The sequence below is a fragment of the Hyperolius riggenbachi genome, chromosome 3 (assembly GCF_040937935.1).
Source record: "Hyperolius riggenbachi isolate aHypRig1 chromosome 3, aHypRig1.pri, whole genome shotgun sequence".
In the NCBI taxonomy this organism is placed as follows: domain Eukaryota; kingdom Metazoa; phylum Chordata; class Amphibia; order Anura; family Hyperoliidae; genus Hyperolius; species Hyperolius riggenbachi.
Genome location: NC_090648.1, coordinates 249170547 through 249190583, shown reverse-complemented (window position 1 = coordinate 249190583; position 20037 = coordinate 249170547). Strand labels below are relative to the sequence as shown.

Here is a 20037-nt window from a genome sequence, read left to right as displayed (position 1 = left end):
CAAAGAGCCTCATCAGTTGGCAGGACACAATACTAGGAAGCAAGAAAGACTTTTTTTCCCTTTTAAATCATAAACTGGTATGGAAAATAAATGAGTGAAAAGTTGAGTGACTAGTACAAGTAGTCCCCCAGTTAACGAACGAGGTAGGGACTGCAGGTTCGTTCTTAACCAGAATCTGTTCTTAAGTCGGAACAATGTGCTCTCTCTATCCCCTATACCTCCTCTGTGCCCCCCTATGCCTCCAGTGTCCCCATCTGTGTCACCTCTGCCCTCTGTGCCTGCTTATACAAGTTTCAAAGCCATTTTTTCTTTGAATTTTTTAAAATCCATTTTCTCAAAAACTACAAGTCCAATTTGAAAATTTTTGGGGGGCTTGTTCCCATCGAAACACTGAATCCATGCCGTTCGTATCGGCGGGTCGTTCGTAAGTCGGGGACTACCTGTACTACTGCCAGCTAATTATTACATGCAAAGTTAAATGAATTAATATAAGAGGTTGATTTCTAAGTGTGATCAGTTATTGTGTTTTTGTTTTCTTTATTTTACCTGACCTGCTGCTCGGCACATCTAGAACTGAGGCAATGCACTGTGCTAATAATAGCAACAATGCAGCATAAAAATGTTCATATCATTTAACAGACATAAATCATGAGGATCACTGACCAGGTTAACCATCTGTGAGCAAGGATCACCATTCTTTTTGCGAGCTTTACATGTTCCCAAATCCATTGCGTCGCCCATTAACAAAATCTTCTGTGGGTTGTCAACAGAAAGACACACCTGTATAATGGAGCAGATCATACAAAGTTTAAGCATGGCATTAATAAGGTCTTCAGCTCAAAGTGTAGTGACAGCTCCTGGCTTTATCTGACTACGGGAGCACTAAGCAGGGTAAGGCAAGAGCAGGGACAAGTCACAGCAATTTGTGTATCAAAATTTCAGCATATGATAAATAATTTCTAACAGGCTAATGATTTACAGCCTGCCTTGTGGAAACACTACCGTCTATTTCTGTGAGCGAAGAGCTGATAAAAAAAAAAAAAAAAAAAAAGCATGCCAAGACCTGCTTTTAGGTGGTCTTCAAAGGAAAAATAGGAATTTGTTCATATTCTGCATTGTAATTAAAATAAATGCTGAGAAAATCTCATGTCATTAAATGGCCAGACTCGACATACTTTAGTCACAAAATGGTAGACCAGCAAGCATCTACAACTGAAAGGACATACTGCGCATGCGCACGGTCTCGGCAGTGCAGAGACAGAACCTATCAGCCCACTTAATTTCAGCTAACAAACAGCTAGTGGTTTCATTTGTACAGTGGCTGTCTCTGTAACTTTGGAAAACCAGTCTGAACCACAATTTGGCTGTCCATTTTTCTTGAGATGGGTTACTAACAAAAATCACTCTAGACTAGACGCTATAGAAGCTCAGACCACCTCCAATTCCTAATGAAAATATTGAATGGCCCAGCAGACAAACAGGGAATCTCTGTGGGAAAGGAGGTTAGTGGAAACTATGCTTATAAAACATTCACATGTGCTTAATGCAACATACCTCATCAGTGCCCTCTTTGGGTTTCATTGGATTAGCATTTAAGATGCCAATGACCATGCCCTGGTCAGTTTTCCAGTGTTCCTTGTGTACATCACCAAATAAAAACAGAGATACACATGTATCTAAATTCTTCAAGTCATTTAGCCTCCAGATGCTAAAAGTTTTGCCCTGGATAAAAACAGATACCAAAGGGTATGTATTAATTTCCCAATAAACACTGGAAGTTCAGATAAAGGCTATCCAACACTGTAAATTCTTTATAATGTAATTCACAACTAAGATTCCTACAATAATTTTAACATGCTCAACATCCAACACCATTATGTACAGTATAAAGCTATGGAGGAAATGTAGCATAAATGTGCTCCTTTAATACAATGTCATGTTATGCATCACAATAAAAACCGCTCTGTTGGGAAAACAATATTGAGCATTGTATGCTTAAATGCAGTTTCAACTATGTTTTTCACAGGGCATGTGCTTTGCTGACCACAAGGACTCTGCTTTACGACTGGAATCATGGTGCTCCTGCTCAGTTTCTACTAGTGCAATGCGATTCTGATGGAATCACAGTTGTACTTGCCTGCTGTATTCTTGCCGCATTCAGTACAACTGAATTAAGACTTTGCATCCACACAAAAAAATAAAATAAATCGCATAGCAAATGGAGAGGAAATAAGATTGTGCGCTGTATACAGTTTGGTGATTTGCAGTTGTAAACAGCCCTTATTGTATTTTCAAAAAGTTTTTATTAAGGGACATCTAGAGTTTCATAAAAAAAAAACAGCTCAGATACAGAACACAGTATAGGTCAGGAAACTGGGCTAATGTTAGGTAATGAGTCCTCAGGAACAAGTTCAAATAGCAACAATCATGCAACACCGTAACATCTTACTGAAGAAGATAGGTCAGTAAAGAAATGGACACAAAGAGACCGTATTCCAAATCAATCAGATCTTAAAATGGTGTTATAAGGGGTAGAAAGTAGTAATTTTAACTGTTGAACAAATGCATTGTTCCAAAAAGACTAAGCAACATAATCAAAAGGCATACAACAGTATGAGAAGAAAAATCGATATATCCATATGAAGCCCTACCAGTATTTCATGACAAGTGGTTTTCTTATGTTAAAAAAAAAAAAAAAAAAACAACACTTCCTTACATTATTAGAGCTCTGAGGAGTGATCTTTTTTATCATCACACCAAATGTCACCCAGTCTTGGTCCTCCAGCTTTTCTGTAGCAATTTTGTGCTTTAACTGAACGAGTCTGATCAGCTTTCTACCATTCATTTTTCTCTCCATTTCTGTAGATGACACTTTGGGATTCCTTGACCAAATTAAAAAGCACTACATTAATATATACATGTTGGCGTTACATAAAATAATAATGACATTAACCTCCCTGGCCGTAACCCTTAGTCAGACTCGGGGTGGAAAAAAAAGCCAGGAGCAGTAAGCCCAAGCCTGACTTGGGGTAGCCACCGGGAGGTCTATGCAGAGCCTTAAAGGGAACCTAAACTGAGAAAGATATGAATTTTTCCTTTTAAAATAATACCAGTTGCCTGACTCTCCTGCTAATCCTGTGTCTCTAATACTTTTAGCCACAGCCCTTCAACGAGCATGCAGATTAGGTGCTCTGAAGTCAGACTGGATTAGCTGCATGCTTGTTGCAGGTGTATGATTAAGCCACTATTGCAAATAAAAAGATCAGTAGGACTGCCAAGCAACTGGTATTGTTAAAAAGGAAACATCCATATCCCCCTCAGTTTAGGTTCCCTTTAAGCCAGGGCTGTGGAGTCGGAGTCGTGGAGTCAGGCAATTTTGGGTGCCTGGAGTCGGAGTCGGGAAAAAATGCACCGACTCCGACTCCTAATGAATTTGTAACTGTAATTAAAATAGAAAATATGATAAAATGTTCTATTTCTCAGATAATAGTCATTAAAAATAATGTATATATACAGTATATATACAGTAATAGCTGTGCTTTGTCCACAAAAATGAAATAAACCAATCAAAATTAGTTACTTGTGCTGCTTCAATAAAGCAGTCCCCGTATTTTTAAGGTCAGATATACATATCTGATTGTGACTGTATATATGATGTGTACACAGGAATCTCTTATATATACTAAATAACATCTATGCTGTAAGAATAAAGCCTGATGCGTAGCTATGTCACTAATAGAGATAGTCAATGAGATGGAAATAATTCCGCATTGATGCTGATTTATGCAAATGTATGCACTCCCTTTGCTGATGAAATCAAATAATTTGATATGTTATTAAAATTTGGTTTGGTGACTACAAATTAAAGGGTAACTGAGACGGATGAAAAGTAAAGTTTTATACATACCTGGGGCTTCCTCCAGCCCCCTTCAGGCTAATCAGTCCCTCACTGTCCTCCACCACCCGAATCTTCTGCTATGAGTCCTGGAAATTTAGCCAGTCAGCGCTGTCCAGCCGCATGCCGCTCCCACAGCCAGGAACATTCTGCACCTGCGCAACAGTGCTGCACAGGTGTAGTATGCTCCTGGCGGCGGAGTGTGTGCATGCGCACTACGCCTGACTGGCTCAAGTACCTGGACTCCTAGCAGAAGATCCAGGTGGTGGAGGAGGACAACGAGGGACTGATTATCCTGAAGGCGGCTGGAGGAAGCCCCAGGTATGTATAAAACTTTAATTTCATCTGTCTCAGGTTTACTTTGTTACACAGTAGTACTATACTCTACATATGCACTCACCACAGAGCTGCAGGGAATCCACTGAGAATGCTGTGCACATTGAACACAGAGGTGTTGTCTGTTTACAATCTCCTCATTCCCCTGCAGAGTACCTGCACATCATTCTTACATGTACCCACAGTTACATTGCCTAGGGCCTGATAGATGTTCTTTGTTCCAGTTTGTACCTTTTACAAGTACTCTTACCAAGGACTAGTTTTAGTCCAAAGGGAATAAATATAGTAGTCTACATATCCTTCTCACTTCAGTTGTCTTGTAAAATTCCTAAGCGTTGGCAGTTAAGAGACGAATTTCATGTTACATACTTTTAATCAACAAAATTGTAATATGCAAATTAGAGTCGGAGTCGTGGAGTCGGAGGAATCCTAAACTGAGGAGTCGGAGTCTGTGGATTTTTGGACCGACTCCACAGCCCTGCTTTAAGCACAGCGGGCATTTTAACTCGCCTCCCCCCGGGGTCCAGACGCTGGCAGCCATTCTCCTTCCTGTCCTTGGAGGCTCTGGATCCCTCTGGTGAGATCGCAGTTTGTTGTCATGGCAGACTGCAATCCCACTACAGGGTTACAATGCCACCTGGAGGATGGAGGGAGAATTGCAGCGCTGGATCCCAGGGAGGCAAGTGCAGGGCTCAAATTTAAGTAAAAGGTATGCACACCTCCCAACCAATACAAGTACAAGCTACATAGTGGGTGCTCAGTTCATAAACCAGGCTAGAACAGCCTTACAAAACCACGTAAGAAAAATTGACTCGCACACCAGTAGTTTGAAGTTAATATGCAATGGTGATTCCAATATGCAAGAAAGTACATACAAGAGTATACAATCCATACAGTATCAGATACAATGATACACAGTGTATAGGGATAGAATGTAACTCTAAGGGGCCACCACAAATCAAACATACATCCAGATCACAACAATGTATTGGCAACAATAGGCATAAATCAACCTGGATACAAACAGGCAAAGTGGCTACTTAAGAGACACTGAACCCCAAAAAAGTTATGATATAATGAATTGGTTGTGTAATACGGATAATTAATAGAATTTTAGTAGCAAAGAAAATATTCTAATATTTTTATTTTCAGTTAGTGTTTTTATAACACTGCATCATTCTCTAATATTTGCAGATTAGACACTACTCAGCATTCTAAATGGGTTCAAAACTTCACTAGCCTGCTCTGGAAAAATCTTCCCTGCAGAGGGGAAAAAAAAAAAAAAGATACATTGGCTTCAATTCATCAAGCATTACCGCATTCAGTAATGCTGAAAACCAGCTGACTTTACGGAGCACTTAGTAAAATGTTAATTCATCAAAGCAGTTACCGCATGAGAAGCAGACATTCCCGAGCAGAGAGATAAATTACCGACTTGTTAAGTGACTACCTCAACACGTCAGTAAAATGTCAGCAAATGTTAATTCATCAAGCTCACAGCATTCGATAACATGTGCGGTGTTTATCTCCAGCTCTCCCGTCGATAAGGAGCTTGGAATGCCTTCTCCGTGTGTGACAGGACCATAGAAACCTCCCCTGTCCCCTGCAAGTGCTGCTGATAGGTTGGCCAGGCTTCTCGGGTGGAACAGACCCCCCCCAGGCAGCCAGGGGAGAGAAAAGAATTACAGTCATTTTCCAGGCACCCTTCTTTTCTAGGCACCCTTCGGTAGTGTAACCCCTCGAGTGCCTGTTTAAATATGCAGGGATGCAAGTGGGAGTTCGTGGCAAAATGACCTAAGCAGGGAATGTGTAATGTTTCTCAGCAGTTCATCTAAGCTGTGGCAAGTAAATAGATACTTAAGACTAATGAGACAGATTCAGCAAGAGCAGAGGCAGCACAACAAATATAAAAGGCACATGTATAGGGATGTCGGTGCTGCCTCTTTCCTATTGTAATGCCCTCACTGCACGGACCTCTTCGGTAACTTACCGAACATCTACCACATGTGTGAAAATATTGATGAATTAGCACAGTGAAGTGTAAAATACCGAATGCGGTATTTTAAGGACTGGGATTTTGTTATCGAACACCCTTTGATGAATTGAAGCCAAAGTCTTTAAAGAGAATCTGTATTGTTAAAATCGCACAAAAGTAAACATACCAGTGCGTTAGGGGACATCTCCTATTCCCCTCTGTCACAATTTCGCCGCTCCCCGCCACATTAAAAGTGGTTAAAAACAGTTTTAAAAAGTTTGTTTATAAACAAACAAAATGGCCACCAAAACAGGAAGTAGGTTGATGTACAGTATGTCCACACATAGAAAATACATCCATACACAACCAGGCTGTATACAGCCTTCCTTCTGAATCTCAAGAGATCATTTGTGTGTTTCTTTCCCCCCTGAGGGGGGAGTGCATAGCAGAACCATAACACTGAAGAACTTGGCAGCCTTCCAGACACAGGCTGACAAGTCTGACAAGGGAAAGATACATTGATTTATTACAGAGACTGTGATAGTACAAAGTGCTGCAGTAAGCCAGAACACATTAGAATAGCTTTTGGAACTTGTAGGATGATAAAAAACAGGATGCAATTTTTGTTACGGAGTCTCTTTAAAGAGGAGCTGTTAGGTATAAGGTCTCAGAGAAAATAAACACATATCAGTAGCTAAAGATTGGCTGTACTTACATTACATATGCATTTCACTGTCCACGTTTGTACTTCACAGAATTTTTATATAGTATATGCAGAGATTGATGCTCCTGACAGCTCATGGCAGGTTCCATGTTTTTCTGTCTTCTATGAAGCCAATTGTGTCGTCATGTCCTGCCTGCTTCCTGATCACAGAAAAGCGCGTACTGAATAACACAGTGTGCAGTGAATATTAATTAGCCATGTGGCTAGGAACAATAGCTGACTCCTGCAGTGTACTCTGCCCGGAGATTTATCAGTGCTACGCGCTGGACTGATTACAAGCTGCTGTAACGTCTCATTAGCAGCCAAGGGGAGGGCCCCAGAATGCTTTGCAGTATAGTATGCGGCTTGCGTCCTGCTTGGTCTAACAGCTTTGCTGATAAGCACACATCAAAGGTAAGAGAGATTTTTATCTTCACTAATGCCTTTTTGGCTTCCTTCTAAACTGTTTAACACAGGAGAATAGAGGTTTAAATTAGCTTCTGCAGCCTGACAGTTACTCTTTAAAGCTTATTATCTCAAGTGTCTGGTAGAGTTCTCTGCGACTTTGAAAGTCGTGGCGCTCAATGGCTAATTTGCATAGATAACTGGAGTTTCTTAGCTCTTCCTTTACTGGAAACAATTTTAGACTTGTGTCTCTGCTGCTAATGTTTTTTTCTTAGTTGTACTACACATGCAAATCATTAGATCATAATTTTTTTTCACTTCAGTGTCTTTTTAAGTGCTGAGCGATAATCAGCAATGTGACCCCATGGTACAGTGCTGTTTCGGAAATCCTTTGTCAGAGGATAATGCTAAGAGGCCCTGGATGGCAGCAGTACTAAATATGAGCCAAATACATTGTTGTGATCTCGATGTACGTTTGATTAGTGGTGTTCCCCATAGAGTTCCATTCTTAAAGAATTCAACTTGTGACTGTACCCAGAATCAGTAATGAGTGTACCTATGAAAAATCCCCCATTTCTTTAAAACTCTCGTACGAGTGTGGTCGTACTACATATGAGGTGAGTACAGCCGCACCTGCGCAGTAGCACAAAGCCACCTGTTCACCTATCATGAATGAAGAAAAGACTCAAAACATTTATGGCAAAGTAAGAGACTTTGGTTGCTTATTGAGGTGTGTTATGAGCTACTGCATGAAAATTACGAGGTTGCAGGGGATAAAACGGGTTAGTACTGTTTGCATGTCACTGATACGGGCTCACTATTGTCCAACCCATGATTGCCCTGCCTCTACTATTATACCTGAGTCGTAGTCCAGAGAATTTTTCAAGTGACACATTCTGATGGGCAGGAGATCTGCTGGGTGTAGGCTGAGATGTAGACACAGGTGCGGGGCTAGGCTTACTGGCAAGTTTTCCACCCTGAGGTAAGAAATCTGACATTTTCTTCTGAGGGGGGCTTTTATTCTCTAAAGAAAAAAAAAAAAAAAAAAAAGACAGTAGCACAATTAATACTTCTGGCCTTTTTCAGGAAAGCCATAATAAAGGCACAGAGGCTTTTTCTGCTACCTGACATTGGCAGCTTTCTTTTAGTAGATTCCTGAGGTTTTCTTTGTGAGGAAGATGGGCTGACAAGTTGGGCAGCAAAGGCACTGGACTCAAAAATTGGTTTAATATTTCTCTCCTTTAAAGGACTGCATTGTGGTTTTGATCCTATATTAAAAAAAATAAAAAATAAAAAAAGATTCACACTTTTAATGCAACAAGTAAAATGTTTTAAATACTGTTAAGCAGAACACAAATATGTCATCTCATAAAAAGCACAAGCACAAAACAATGACATACATGAGTCAATTGTATATCAGTCTAGTAACACATTTCTACCGTCTTCCTGGATAATAATTTAGCAACTGTTTGGGGCCCCAATACTTTACAGAGGCATGGCTGCCGATATGTAGATAAATATACAACCTAAAATGAATCTGCACAAATTACAGTACCTGAAGTCCTTGTTTTGGAGAGGGGCGGTTTCCGAGGTGGAGCAGAGCTTGGCGAGCGAGCTATCTCAGTTTGCTGAAGCTGTTCCTGCAGCTTTCTCATCTGTTCCTGCATTTTCCTCAATTCCTCTAATAGAGAGTGATAAGTGAACTATAAATACATACATGTAAAATATATACTGTATGTCGGCATATACAGCACAGAGATGTAAGGTGGCACAAAACATTTTCACATCAATCTCCCCTGTAAAGAATCTCACCATCTTACAACAATCATTCCACACACAGTACAACCAGTTTGGGTTTCAAATAATCCTGATACCCTGCATGTGGTCTTTAAGCTCTTAGGCCTGGTGCACACCAAAAACCGCTAGCAGATCCGCAAAATGCTAGCAGATTTTGAAACGCTTTTTCTTATTTTTAGGTAGCGTTTCAGCTAGCATTTTGCGGTTTTGGGAAGCGTTTTTGGTGTATTAGATTTCATGTATTGTTACAGTAAAGCTGCTACTGAACAGCTACTGTAACAAAAAACGCCTGGCAAACCGCTCTGAAGTGCCGTTTTTCAGAGCGGTTTGCGTTTTTCCTATACTTAACATTGAGGCAGAAACGCATCCGCAATCCAAAATCTGCAGCAGCCCGGGAGTATGAGTTTCTGCAAAACGCCTCCCGCTCTGGTGTGCACCAGCCCATTGAAATACATTACCCAAGCGGATCCGCACCCGCAAGCGGATCGCAAACCGCAGCCGAAACGCTCTGGTGTGCACTAGGCCTCTCTGTGCAGCCCTCCAAATCGGTGTTGTACAGACAATGGAAACATATATAATATCCACTCCTCGTGATGTGCAGCTTCCATATCCCACTTTAGTAATATTTGGCGAATGCATTATTTTTTATTTATTTTTGGGTGATAAAATTGATTTTTTCAAAAAGATATGTAATATAAAGAAAACAAAAAGTTACACACAAACCAGCCAAGTGCAAGGGATCTGAACAGTTTTCCTTTGCCTTACACATGATTGGGTCGGCTGATAATTAAATCAGTGTCTATGGCCTTCAAGTGGCGAGCCACTGCACCCCCTCCCCCACTTCTCTCCTATTTCTACAGAGATACAGATATGCGTTATCTCCCACATGGACAGAATAAGCTGTTAAGGCGCATGGGCACACGCACGCACGTGACAAATGTCACCTGTCGTGGACAACGCCTTCTGTTGCTATGTGGAGGGAGGATGGAGCGGCACAGGCCTGACGTCACACAACAGGACAAAGGACGTGCCCAAAGGTATCAGCCGTCGCTTGAGCAAGTCGATCCGCCTGGAATATCATTTGCCAAGGGGTGATTGAGGGCCACTTTACAAATGCCGAATTATAGGCTGAGGTGGTCGTTATTGGCCTCCTCAATTGACTTGAATCTAGCAGGAGACCATAGCTTTACACTGTGCTTATGGGAATAGTAAGCAGGCTAAAGCCCTGGCTGATCTCTGAACAATGTACTTTAGTGCCATTGCTTCTACAGGGCTGATGTAAAGCATCAGTTTACAAGTCCTGATAGCATCTTTAGACAGAGCATAGAAATATAAACTACTGAGAACTCATATTTATAATGTAAATAGTGACAAAGTTATGCTTGTACAGCATTTTAGAACTGTAATGTAACTCTATTGCAATACTGATCTGACAATCATGTTAACGTAAGCACATACAAGTTCACGCACATGGAAGGTATGTCATCTGGAGAAGTGAAACATACCTTCTAGCTCGTTTTTAGATTTTTCCTGGCTGGGTGAAGGAGTCTGCACAGCAGTGTGGGGTTTGGCTTTATCATCTTCAAGATCATCAATATCACCAAACAGCGTGTTAAAATCTTCAGTCACCCCTCCAAAGTCCTGTCCATCAGCTGCATTGTCACTTTCATGATCTTGTCCACCATCAGCCGCACTGTCACTTTCATGGTCCTGCCCATCAGCTGCACTGTCACTTTCATGGTAAGACCCTTCTTCATCAGCATCAAATAATTCATCATAGGCATCAGGATCACTTAAGGAATCAGGATAACCTGAACCCCTGCTCTCTGCTGCTTCATTTTCCTCCAGCAAGGATGTCAAAAGCTCTAAGTCAGCATCATCTATAAATTATATGAATATTCACTGGATCACCAATACAATACACACACACACACATTTATTTTTTTTACATTACTATTTTTTTGTTCTCCTCCTCCCCCCCCCACACACACACAAAATAGAAGATGAGCCTATACCCCCTTTCCCACAAAAAAAACACATTTATATTTTCTTGAATAAATAATTGGGGGGGGGGGGTCTATATGGCTGATATTGTGGTCCAGAGCTGTGTACAAAAATGATCCAACACTTAAAAGATTAATGAAAGATCACAGACCAATTTTACCCCCTTCCATGTAGTATGAGAGCCATGCCTACACAGTTTATTCTATTGAGCTGAACTCCCCATCAGATAAAATCTTTGCAAGATGCTGTACACATTCATAAGATCAGTTACTGCAAAATGCATTCATAATCTATGATTTCTGCAAATCTCATACACACACCTTGTTTAACAGACATTCATCTGCAGATCAGATCCACCAGGATGGATCTTTAGATCTGCAGATGATAGATCTGCAGATGCAAGGTATGTATGAGATCTGCAGATATCAGACTATGAATGCATTTTGCAGGAACTGATCTTTTGCAGATCCTGATCTTTTGAATGTGTACAGCATCTTGCAAAGATTTTTATCTGATGGGGAGCTCAATAGAATAGACTGTGTAAAGCAGGGGTGCCCAATAGGTCGATCGCGATCTACCGGTAGATTGCGACCGCCTATTTGGTAGATCGCGACCGTTAGGCCGCGTCATGTAAAATCTGCTGCCAGCCTCTGGCCAATCGGGAGAGGTGGAGAGGAGAAGGGCGGTACAGCGGGAGAGGAGGAAGTCGACGTCATAGCTGGGGGCGGCGCTGGGCAGTGGGCACAATGCACGCTGCCCCCTTCGCTCGCCAAACTCCGGAGTCTTCCTTAGAGTGCCCATCTGCACTTGCAGCGCGGCTGAAGGAGGGGAGACCAGGAGGAGCCCCAGACACCGCCGCTGGAACTGGAGGGAGATGAGTGGCACCTACGCCTACCTACACTATACCTGGCTAACTATCCTGAAGGCACCACACTATACCTGGCTAACTATCCTGAAGCCACCCACACCTAACTACACTATACCTGGCTAACTATCCTGAAGCCACCCACACCTAACTACACTATACCTGGCTAACTACACTATACCTGGCTAACTATACTGAAGCCACCCACACCTAACTACACTATACCTGGCTAACTATCCTGAAGCCACCCACACCTAACTACACTATACCTGGCTAACTATCCTGAAGCCACCCACACCTAACTACACTATACCTGGCTAACTATCCTGAAGGCACCACACTATACCTGGCTAACTATCCTGAAGCCACCCACACCTAACTACACTATACCTGGCTAACTATACTGAAGCCACCCACACCTAACTACACTATACCTGGCTAACTATCATGAAGCCACCCACACCTAACTACACTATACCTGGCTAACTATCCTCAGTGTTCTCCGAAAATCTCATGCATCCGAGCAACGTTCACCTCCCATTCATTCGCCTATAACTTTATTGCTACTTATCACAATGAATTGATCTATATCTTGTTTTTTTCCGCCACTAATTAGGCTTTCTTTGGGTGCTACATTTTGCTAAGAATTATTTTTTTCTAAATCTATTTTAACAGGAAGATTAAGAAAGAAATGAAAAAAATTCATTATTTCTCAGTTTTTGGCCATTATAGTTTGAAATTAATATACGCTAGCGTAATTAAAACTCATGTATTTTATTTGCCCATCTGTCCCGCTTATTACACCATTTAAACGATGTCACTATCACAATTTATGGTGCCGATATTTCATTTAGAAATAAAGGTGCATTTTTTCAATTTGCGTCCATCACTATTTATAAGCTTATCATTTTAAATAATATAACATATTCTCTTGACATGCATATTTAAAAAGTTCAGACCCTTGGGTAACTATTTATGTTGTTTTTGTTTTGTTTTTTAATTGTATTTTTTATTTTTAATAAAAAAAAGTGTATGTGGGTAATTTTTGGTGTGGGAGGGAAACTTAATTTTAAATGTAAAATATATATTTTTTTTATTAAAAATGAATTGTGGTGCAGTTTACTATTCGGCCACAAGATGGCCACAGTGAAAAAAGTCCTAGATGCGAACGATTTCGCATCTAGGAACTTAAAAGCAGGGGAAATGTTTCCTGGGGGCAGAAATACCGCGCTCTCTGGAGAGAAAGCGTCGGTATTTCTGCGGGGAAGATAGATCGGTGAATGGGAATTATATTCCCATTCACTGATCGGGGGCTAGCGGCGGGCAGCGGGAGCGCGCGGGGGGGGGGGGGGCGCACGAGGCGGCGGCAGCAGCAGTGCCTATCTGGACGAGGAAGCTCGTCCAGATAGGCCGAACTGGTTAAAGAGACACTGAAGCGAAAAAAAAAAAAATGATATAATGAATTGGTTGTGTACTATGAATAATTACTAGAAGATTAGCAGCAAAGAAAATATTCTCATATTTTTATTTTCAGGTATACAGTGTGTTTTCTAACTGCATCATTCTATAATATGTGCAGATTACACAACACTCAGCATTCAAAATTATTCTTTCAGAGCAGTCTGTGAACTAATGACCTCTCCTCTGGCAGAGAAAAAGTAAATAGTTCACTTACAGTTGAGATAATAAAAGTCAGATAACAGCCCTCTCCACGACTTTGAAAGTCGTAGAGATTAATGGCTTTTTTGCATAGAGATAACAACTGGAGTTTCTTAACTCTTCCTGTACTGGAAACAATTAGACTGATGTATCTGATCTTAAGGTTTTATTTCTTAGCTGTGCTACACATACAAATCATAATATAATTTTTTTTCGCTTCAGTGTCTCTTTAAGCAATACCAGTTGCTTGTCAATCCTGCTGATGTCTTTGGCTGCAGTAGTGGCTGAATCACACCTGAAACAAGCATGCAGCTAATCCAGTCTGACTTCAGTCAGGAGCACCTGATCTGCATGCTTGTTGAGGGGTTGTGGCTAAAAGTATTAGAGACACAGGGTCAGCAGAAAAGTCAGGCAACTGATATTATTTTAGAAGGAAAACTCCAAATCCTTCTCAGTTTAGGTTCGCTTCAAGCTTCATCCCCCATTCTCCCCGCAATTGTATCCATAGACTGTTGGGGTACAGAATTCAGATTCCCTTTTGTAGAGTCTGAAAAACAAATATTACCAAAATACCAAGTTTGAGAGCGCTTACCTTCCATGACTTTGGAGTTTGGGTCTTCACCAAGCTTGAAATCTAATAAGTAATAAAGAGATGTAAATACTTAGAACATCAAAGAAACAGCATAACAATAAATCAGATATATGAATGTGGAAGCAGATCTCCAGTTATATTTAAACAAATCAATTTAAAAAAAACCTCACAAATTGCAATCTGCTGACCTATCTTAATTGCAGACAAATAAAAGATAACAGCTGATAAAACTGTGCATGCCTCTCTCGATTGCAGTCCCTTGGCCTTGAGTATTCTGCTATTGCACAATTTGTGTCCTTATTAACTGTACAAGCGCAGAACGCTTCCAGCTACAGGAGTACGATGGAGAGAGGCACATGGAAGCACAAATGCATGTGCAGTAGACCACGACCACAGCTGTGGTCAGCGATCCTTCAAAGTGGACGACAGCAGCACCCATGAAAGGCAGCTCAACTACAGCGAGGGACCTGATAGACTGTGAATCTAATCCCCCCCAGGTATCCTTTTAGCTTGCATACTAATTTAATGTACATTGTATGCAGCTTGGAACTGGACCAATCAAAACTGAAAGAAGGTGATGAAGATCTAATCGGACCATCTTAAAGAGAATCTGTATTGTAAAAAAAAAAAAAAAAAAAAAAACGCACAAAAGTAAACATACCAGTGCGTTAGGGGACATCTCCTATTACCCTCTGACACAATTTCGCCGATCCTCGCCGCATTAAAAGTGGTTAAAAACAGTTTTAAAAAGTTTGTTTATAAACAAACAAAATGGCCACCAAAACAGGAAGTAGGTTGATGTACAGTATGTCCACACATAGAAAATACATCCATACACAAGCAGGCTGTATACAGCCTTCCTTTTTAATCTCAAGAGATCATTTGTGTGTTTCTTTCCCCCTGTTCTCATGCACTGAAGTTTCAGGCTGCTTGTTTCTTCCTGCAAACAGCTTTGCCCTTGTCTGTAATTCTTCAGTATGTGAAAGCCCAGCCAGCTCAGAGGACGATTTATCCAGCTTGTAAAAGATAAGAGAGAAGAGAGAAGCTGCCCTAATCTAAATAACACACAGGCAGTGTGCATAGAGGGGCCTGGAAGGGGGAGTTCATAGCAGAACCACAACACTGAAGAACTTGGCAGCCTTCCAGACACAGGACGACAAGTCTGACAGGGGAAAGATACATTGATTTATTACAGAGACAGTGATAGTATAAAGTGCTGAAGTAAGCCAGAACACATTAGAATAGCTTTTTGAACTTGTAGGATGATAAAAAAACAGGATGCAATTTTTGTTACGGAGTCTCTTTAAGCTGGATATGATTTGCACGCAGGCCGGATTTGCATTTCATTGACCATCTCTAGTTGGCACTCCTAAAGTTCTGGATCAAATACCACCAAGCATAAATGTTTATGTATTTGTGTGGGTGACCTCCTATATATAAACTGACCACAGTGGCCCTAGCATGTGTGCAATAGGCAGCTATACTGGAAAGTGTATTCCTTTAGACCAGTGGTTCCCAACTTTTTGGAGATCTCCGTGACATGTAGACTAAATGCATGTAATGACAGACAGCTTTTCACCAGTAAATGCACATAAGAGACAGCTTTTCACCAGTAAATGCACATAAGAGACAGCTTTTCACCAGTAAATGCACATAATGACAAACAGCCAGTTGTCCCCAGTATATGTAGGCAGGGGTATATGCCCCCAGTATATGTAGGCAGGGGTATATGCCCCCAGTATATGTAGGCAGGGGTATATGCCCCCAGTATATGTAGGCAGGGGTATATGCCCCCAGTATATGTAGGCAGGGGTATATGTCCCCAGTATATGTAGGCAGGGGTATATGTCCCCAGTATATGTAGGCAGGGGTATATGTCCCCAGTATATGTAGGCAGGGGTATATGTCCCCAGTATATGTAGGCAGGGGTATATGTCCCCAGTATATGTAGGCAGGGGTATATGTCCCCAGTATATGTAGGCAGGGGTATATGTCCCCAGTATATGTAGGCAGGGGTATATGTCCCCAGTATATGTAGGCAGGGGTATATGTCCCCAGTATATGTAGGCAGGGGTATATGTCCCCAGTATATGTAGGCAGGGGTATATGTCCCCAGTATATGTAGGCAGGGGTATATGTCCCCAGTATATGTAGGCAGGGGTATATGTCCCCAGTATATGTAGGCAGGGGTATATGTCCCCAGTATATGTAGGCAGGGGTATATGTCCCCAGTATATGTAGGCAGGGGTATATGTCCCCAGTATATGTAGGCAGGGGTATATGTCCCCAGTATATGTAGGCAGGGGTATATGTCCCCAGTATATGTAGGCAGGTGTAGATGTCCCCAGTATATGTAGTCAGGTGTAGATGTCCCCAGTATATGTAGCCAGGTGCCCCCTACCCCCCAGGAGGAGAAAGCGAGGGAAGGAGAGCGGGACCTCAGGGTGCTCTCCCTCCCTCCTCCGGAACGAAGTGCGGTGGCTGGCAGAGGGGCGGAACTTACCTTCCGTGTCTCTGTCCCGTCTGGTCTCGTCACGGGATGATTTGCCACTACTCTGGCCTGATCCAGACCAGAGCAGCGGCTGCAGAACCAGAACTTCCAGCCGGCGCTTGGAGCGACACGGAAGGCAAGTCCTGCCCGCTGCCAAGCGCCGCCACACTGTATCGGAGGGGAGAGCGAGGGAGGCAGAGCACCCTAAGGTGAGAGAAGGGGGTGAGATGGCCCCCTTCTCTGCCGCTGCCCACAGCTCTCCCTCCACTGCGCTGCTGCCCTCCGAGAGAGCCGCGACACATACCTGAAGCTGCCGCGACACATGGGTTGGGAACCACTGCTTTAGACAGAAGCCAGTCTGAGGCCCAGTGCACACTGGGCGGATCCGCCGGCCGCATCCGCTTGAAAATCTGCGTGGCTAATGTATCTCTATGGGCTGGTGCACATCGGCGGTTTGAGGTTTTAAGCAAGCCGCAAACGTGCCTCTTGCTGCACGTTTGCGGTTTGCTTAAAACCTCAAACCGCCGGTGTGCACCAGCCCATAGAGATACATTAGCCACGCGGATGCAGATGGCGGATCACATACAAAATCCGCTCGGTGTGCACCCGGCAAATATCGGCTCTCTGCTCCCAAAACCACTAGCGTTTTGACGATCTGCTAGCGGTTTTGGTGTGCATGATCCGAGGTGAACTTTTACTCATTGCATAATTGTGTTTCTTTCCTATTGTTTATATGGCATTCCTCAAGCCAAATACTTTTTTGTTTTATTACTCTAATTCCCTATAAACTAAACAAGCCTCGCCCACAGTTTTTCAGAGAGCCTTGGCAGTAGCAAGGGCTCATGGGAGCTCAGTCTGAGCAGTAGGAGGGGGAGGTATTACTAGCCTGAGATTTCAGAGTCAGAGGGGAGGAGGAAGGGGGTTAGGTTTTTTTCACAGAAGATGCTGATAAGCTTGCCTGTTTGTACACAGGGAAGAAAGGGCAAACCCAGCATACAGATAGAGCAGTGGTCCTCAAACTAAGGCCCGTGGGCCGAATGTGGCCCCCTGAGGCTTTTTTTACTGGCCCCCACACACAAAATGTATTACTTATAGATGTGGTCAGCTACATCTTTAAATATTGGTGGTCCGCATATACAATAGAAATGCTGGCACCACCCATCCACATGGAAGATATAAAGCAATAATTCGCTGGTTTCCAAATTCCACATCAGGTGACACTAATGTCCAATTGGACTGCAGGTTGTCACCTGGGTATGCTTTACTGTCTGTCCCGAAAAGACTTCTACATCATTTTATGTATACTCCGGCCCCCCAGCAATCTGAAGTATGTTGATCCGGCCCTCGACCCAAAACGTTTGGGGACCCCTGAGATAGAGGGACCATTCCAGGTCAAAAATGGAATTCCTCAAGTCAGCACAGTGCAGTCACCTTCCAGAGGCTTCCCGTTTCCTCATCGCCCCCACCATTGCTCACTAGGACCCTTTAGAAGCTTGTGGTCACGCTACTCTTTGTGCACAAGTTCGGCCATCCTGCATGAGAGACGGTTGAGTCTGTGCAGTAGCACAGAGCCGCACGCGGACAAGCAGCTCCGGCTTACTGCATAGCTGTACTGTAGTACAGCTACACTCACGCCGGGAGTGTGGCCATGAGAACATATCAGACAAGCACTTGTTGGATATGTTCTAAGGGTCCACGCGCAGCAACCATAGGGGCCAGGATTATATGGGAAACATCTGCAGGATCCACAGGCTGCCATCTTCCTAAGTATCTCTTATTTCCCCAATATGCCTCAGGTACCCTTAAAGTAAACCAGAAACTAAGACATAGTAAAAATTTATACCTACCCGGCCCTTCCTCCAGCCCCATAACCACCTGTGACTCGCCGTCCTCCCGCAGTCTAGCAACGATCGGCAGCGCTAACAGGCTCAGTCACGTCAGTCAGTGCCTTATGCGCATCAAACCTAGACTGGACACGACTGAGCCTGTTAGCACGGCTGATCGGAAGACCGCAGGAGGACGGCGAGGGACTCACATGCGTTTATGGGGCTGGAAGAAGCACTGGATAAGTATCAATTCTTACTATGTGTTAAGGTGCGTACACACGCACTACTAAAGAGAACGACGGGTCCGTCAGACCCTCCTGCTGGGCGGTCGTTCTCCCGACAGTAGTGCGTGTGTACAGTCTATCTGCAGACTGATAAGGCTGTTTCTGAACGATCCACTCAGCGTAATGTATATACACTATATACACTTTGGCACGGCGGGCATTAGGAGGACAGCAGTGAGGCAGCGCATAGGGCCAATTTTAGATCGATTTCAGCAGCAGCTGACAGATCTCTCTCTTACCAGATTCGATTAGAGAGATTTGTCTCTTGGCCGAATCTGCCCATACATCACTAGATGTATGGCTACCTTAGGTGTGTCACGCAACTTCGCTGTTATGCGCACCGCTATAATCTTTGAAGCTGGTTGCAGTGCTATTGACTCCAGTGCAATCATGTACTGTGCAGTACCACCCATACAGCTCAGCAACACACTGCAGAGTCTGCGTTGATCGAAGCACTTCCATCGCACCACGTATACTGTGGCCAGTCTCACAGACTTATCGAACCATCTATCTAACACAAAAATGGTATGGGGTGTACCTAGCATGGTCCCTGTGACGAGCTCAGGCAGGGAACATACCATTATATGTTTGCAACACATAAGTGGATTTCATCTGGTTTTGTACAATTACTACAGTTGCACTAAGCTTGACAATCATCCCTATGTATTCCTCTATTAATAACTACCCCATCAATCAACCCCTTGTTGTGTGGCATGGTGTGTGAACGCGCCTTACCCAGTAATCCGTGCAGGCTGCAGCTCCCCGGTACCAGTGGGCGTTCAGAGGGACTGTCACTTGGCAACGAACTCTGTCCGCAGCACAGAACCCACTGAAATTCCCGCTCTCATGCCCAGCTCCGTATTCCCAGCAAAATGACCCCACAGAACACCCGCCAAACGTTCAACGAAAACTCCGCCCACAACCAGTGCGTCATCTTTCTTGGCGCCAGTCTGCAGACTTGTGATAAGTTCTAGCGCAAAATGTAATGAATATTGCATTTCTATCCAAGACTAGCCAGCAATGAGTGACAACCTCCCAGTAATACATCGTATGTCACCTGCCTCTTACATTAATATGATGAATGTTATAAGCATGATTAGGCACAAGTAATAGAAACGATTGGCTGCGGTGACGTAACGAGCGCCATGTTTACTGCTGGCAGGAAGCCGTGAAATGGTTTGCGTTAAGGCAAGCTGCCCTCCCTG

The 20037-nt window shown here is 43.0% G+C and overlaps 1 protein-coding gene across 1 annotated transcript in view; it reads right to left on the bottom strand.

Moving 5' to 3' along the window:
• MCM10 (minichromosome maintenance 10 replication initiation factor) overlaps positions 1 to 19761 on the bottom strand; it is a 57746-nt gene extending 37985 nt beyond the window's left edge. The window contains exons 1-9 of the mRNA XM_068276136.1: positions 19568 to 19761; positions 14232 to 14273; positions 10617 to 10991; positions 8870 to 8995; positions 8439 to 8582; positions 8173 to 8338; positions 2717 to 2882; positions 1555 to 1722; positions 664 to 780 (exon numbers count right to left, since the gene is read on the bottom strand). Coding sequence (XP_068132237.1) covers positions 664 to 780; positions 1555 to 1722; positions 2717 to 2882; positions 8173 to 8338; positions 8439 to 8582; positions 8870 to 8995; positions 10617 to 10991; positions 14232 to 14238 — 1269 coding nt within the window. The 5' untranslated portion in view covers positions 14239 to 14273; positions 19568 to 19761. The remainder of the gene's footprint in view (positions 1 to 663; positions 781 to 1554; positions 1723 to 2716; positions 2883 to 8172; positions 8339 to 8438; positions 8583 to 8869; positions 8996 to 10616; positions 10992 to 14231; positions 14274 to 19567) is intronic.
• Positions 19762 to 20037: the final 276 nt, after the last annotated feature.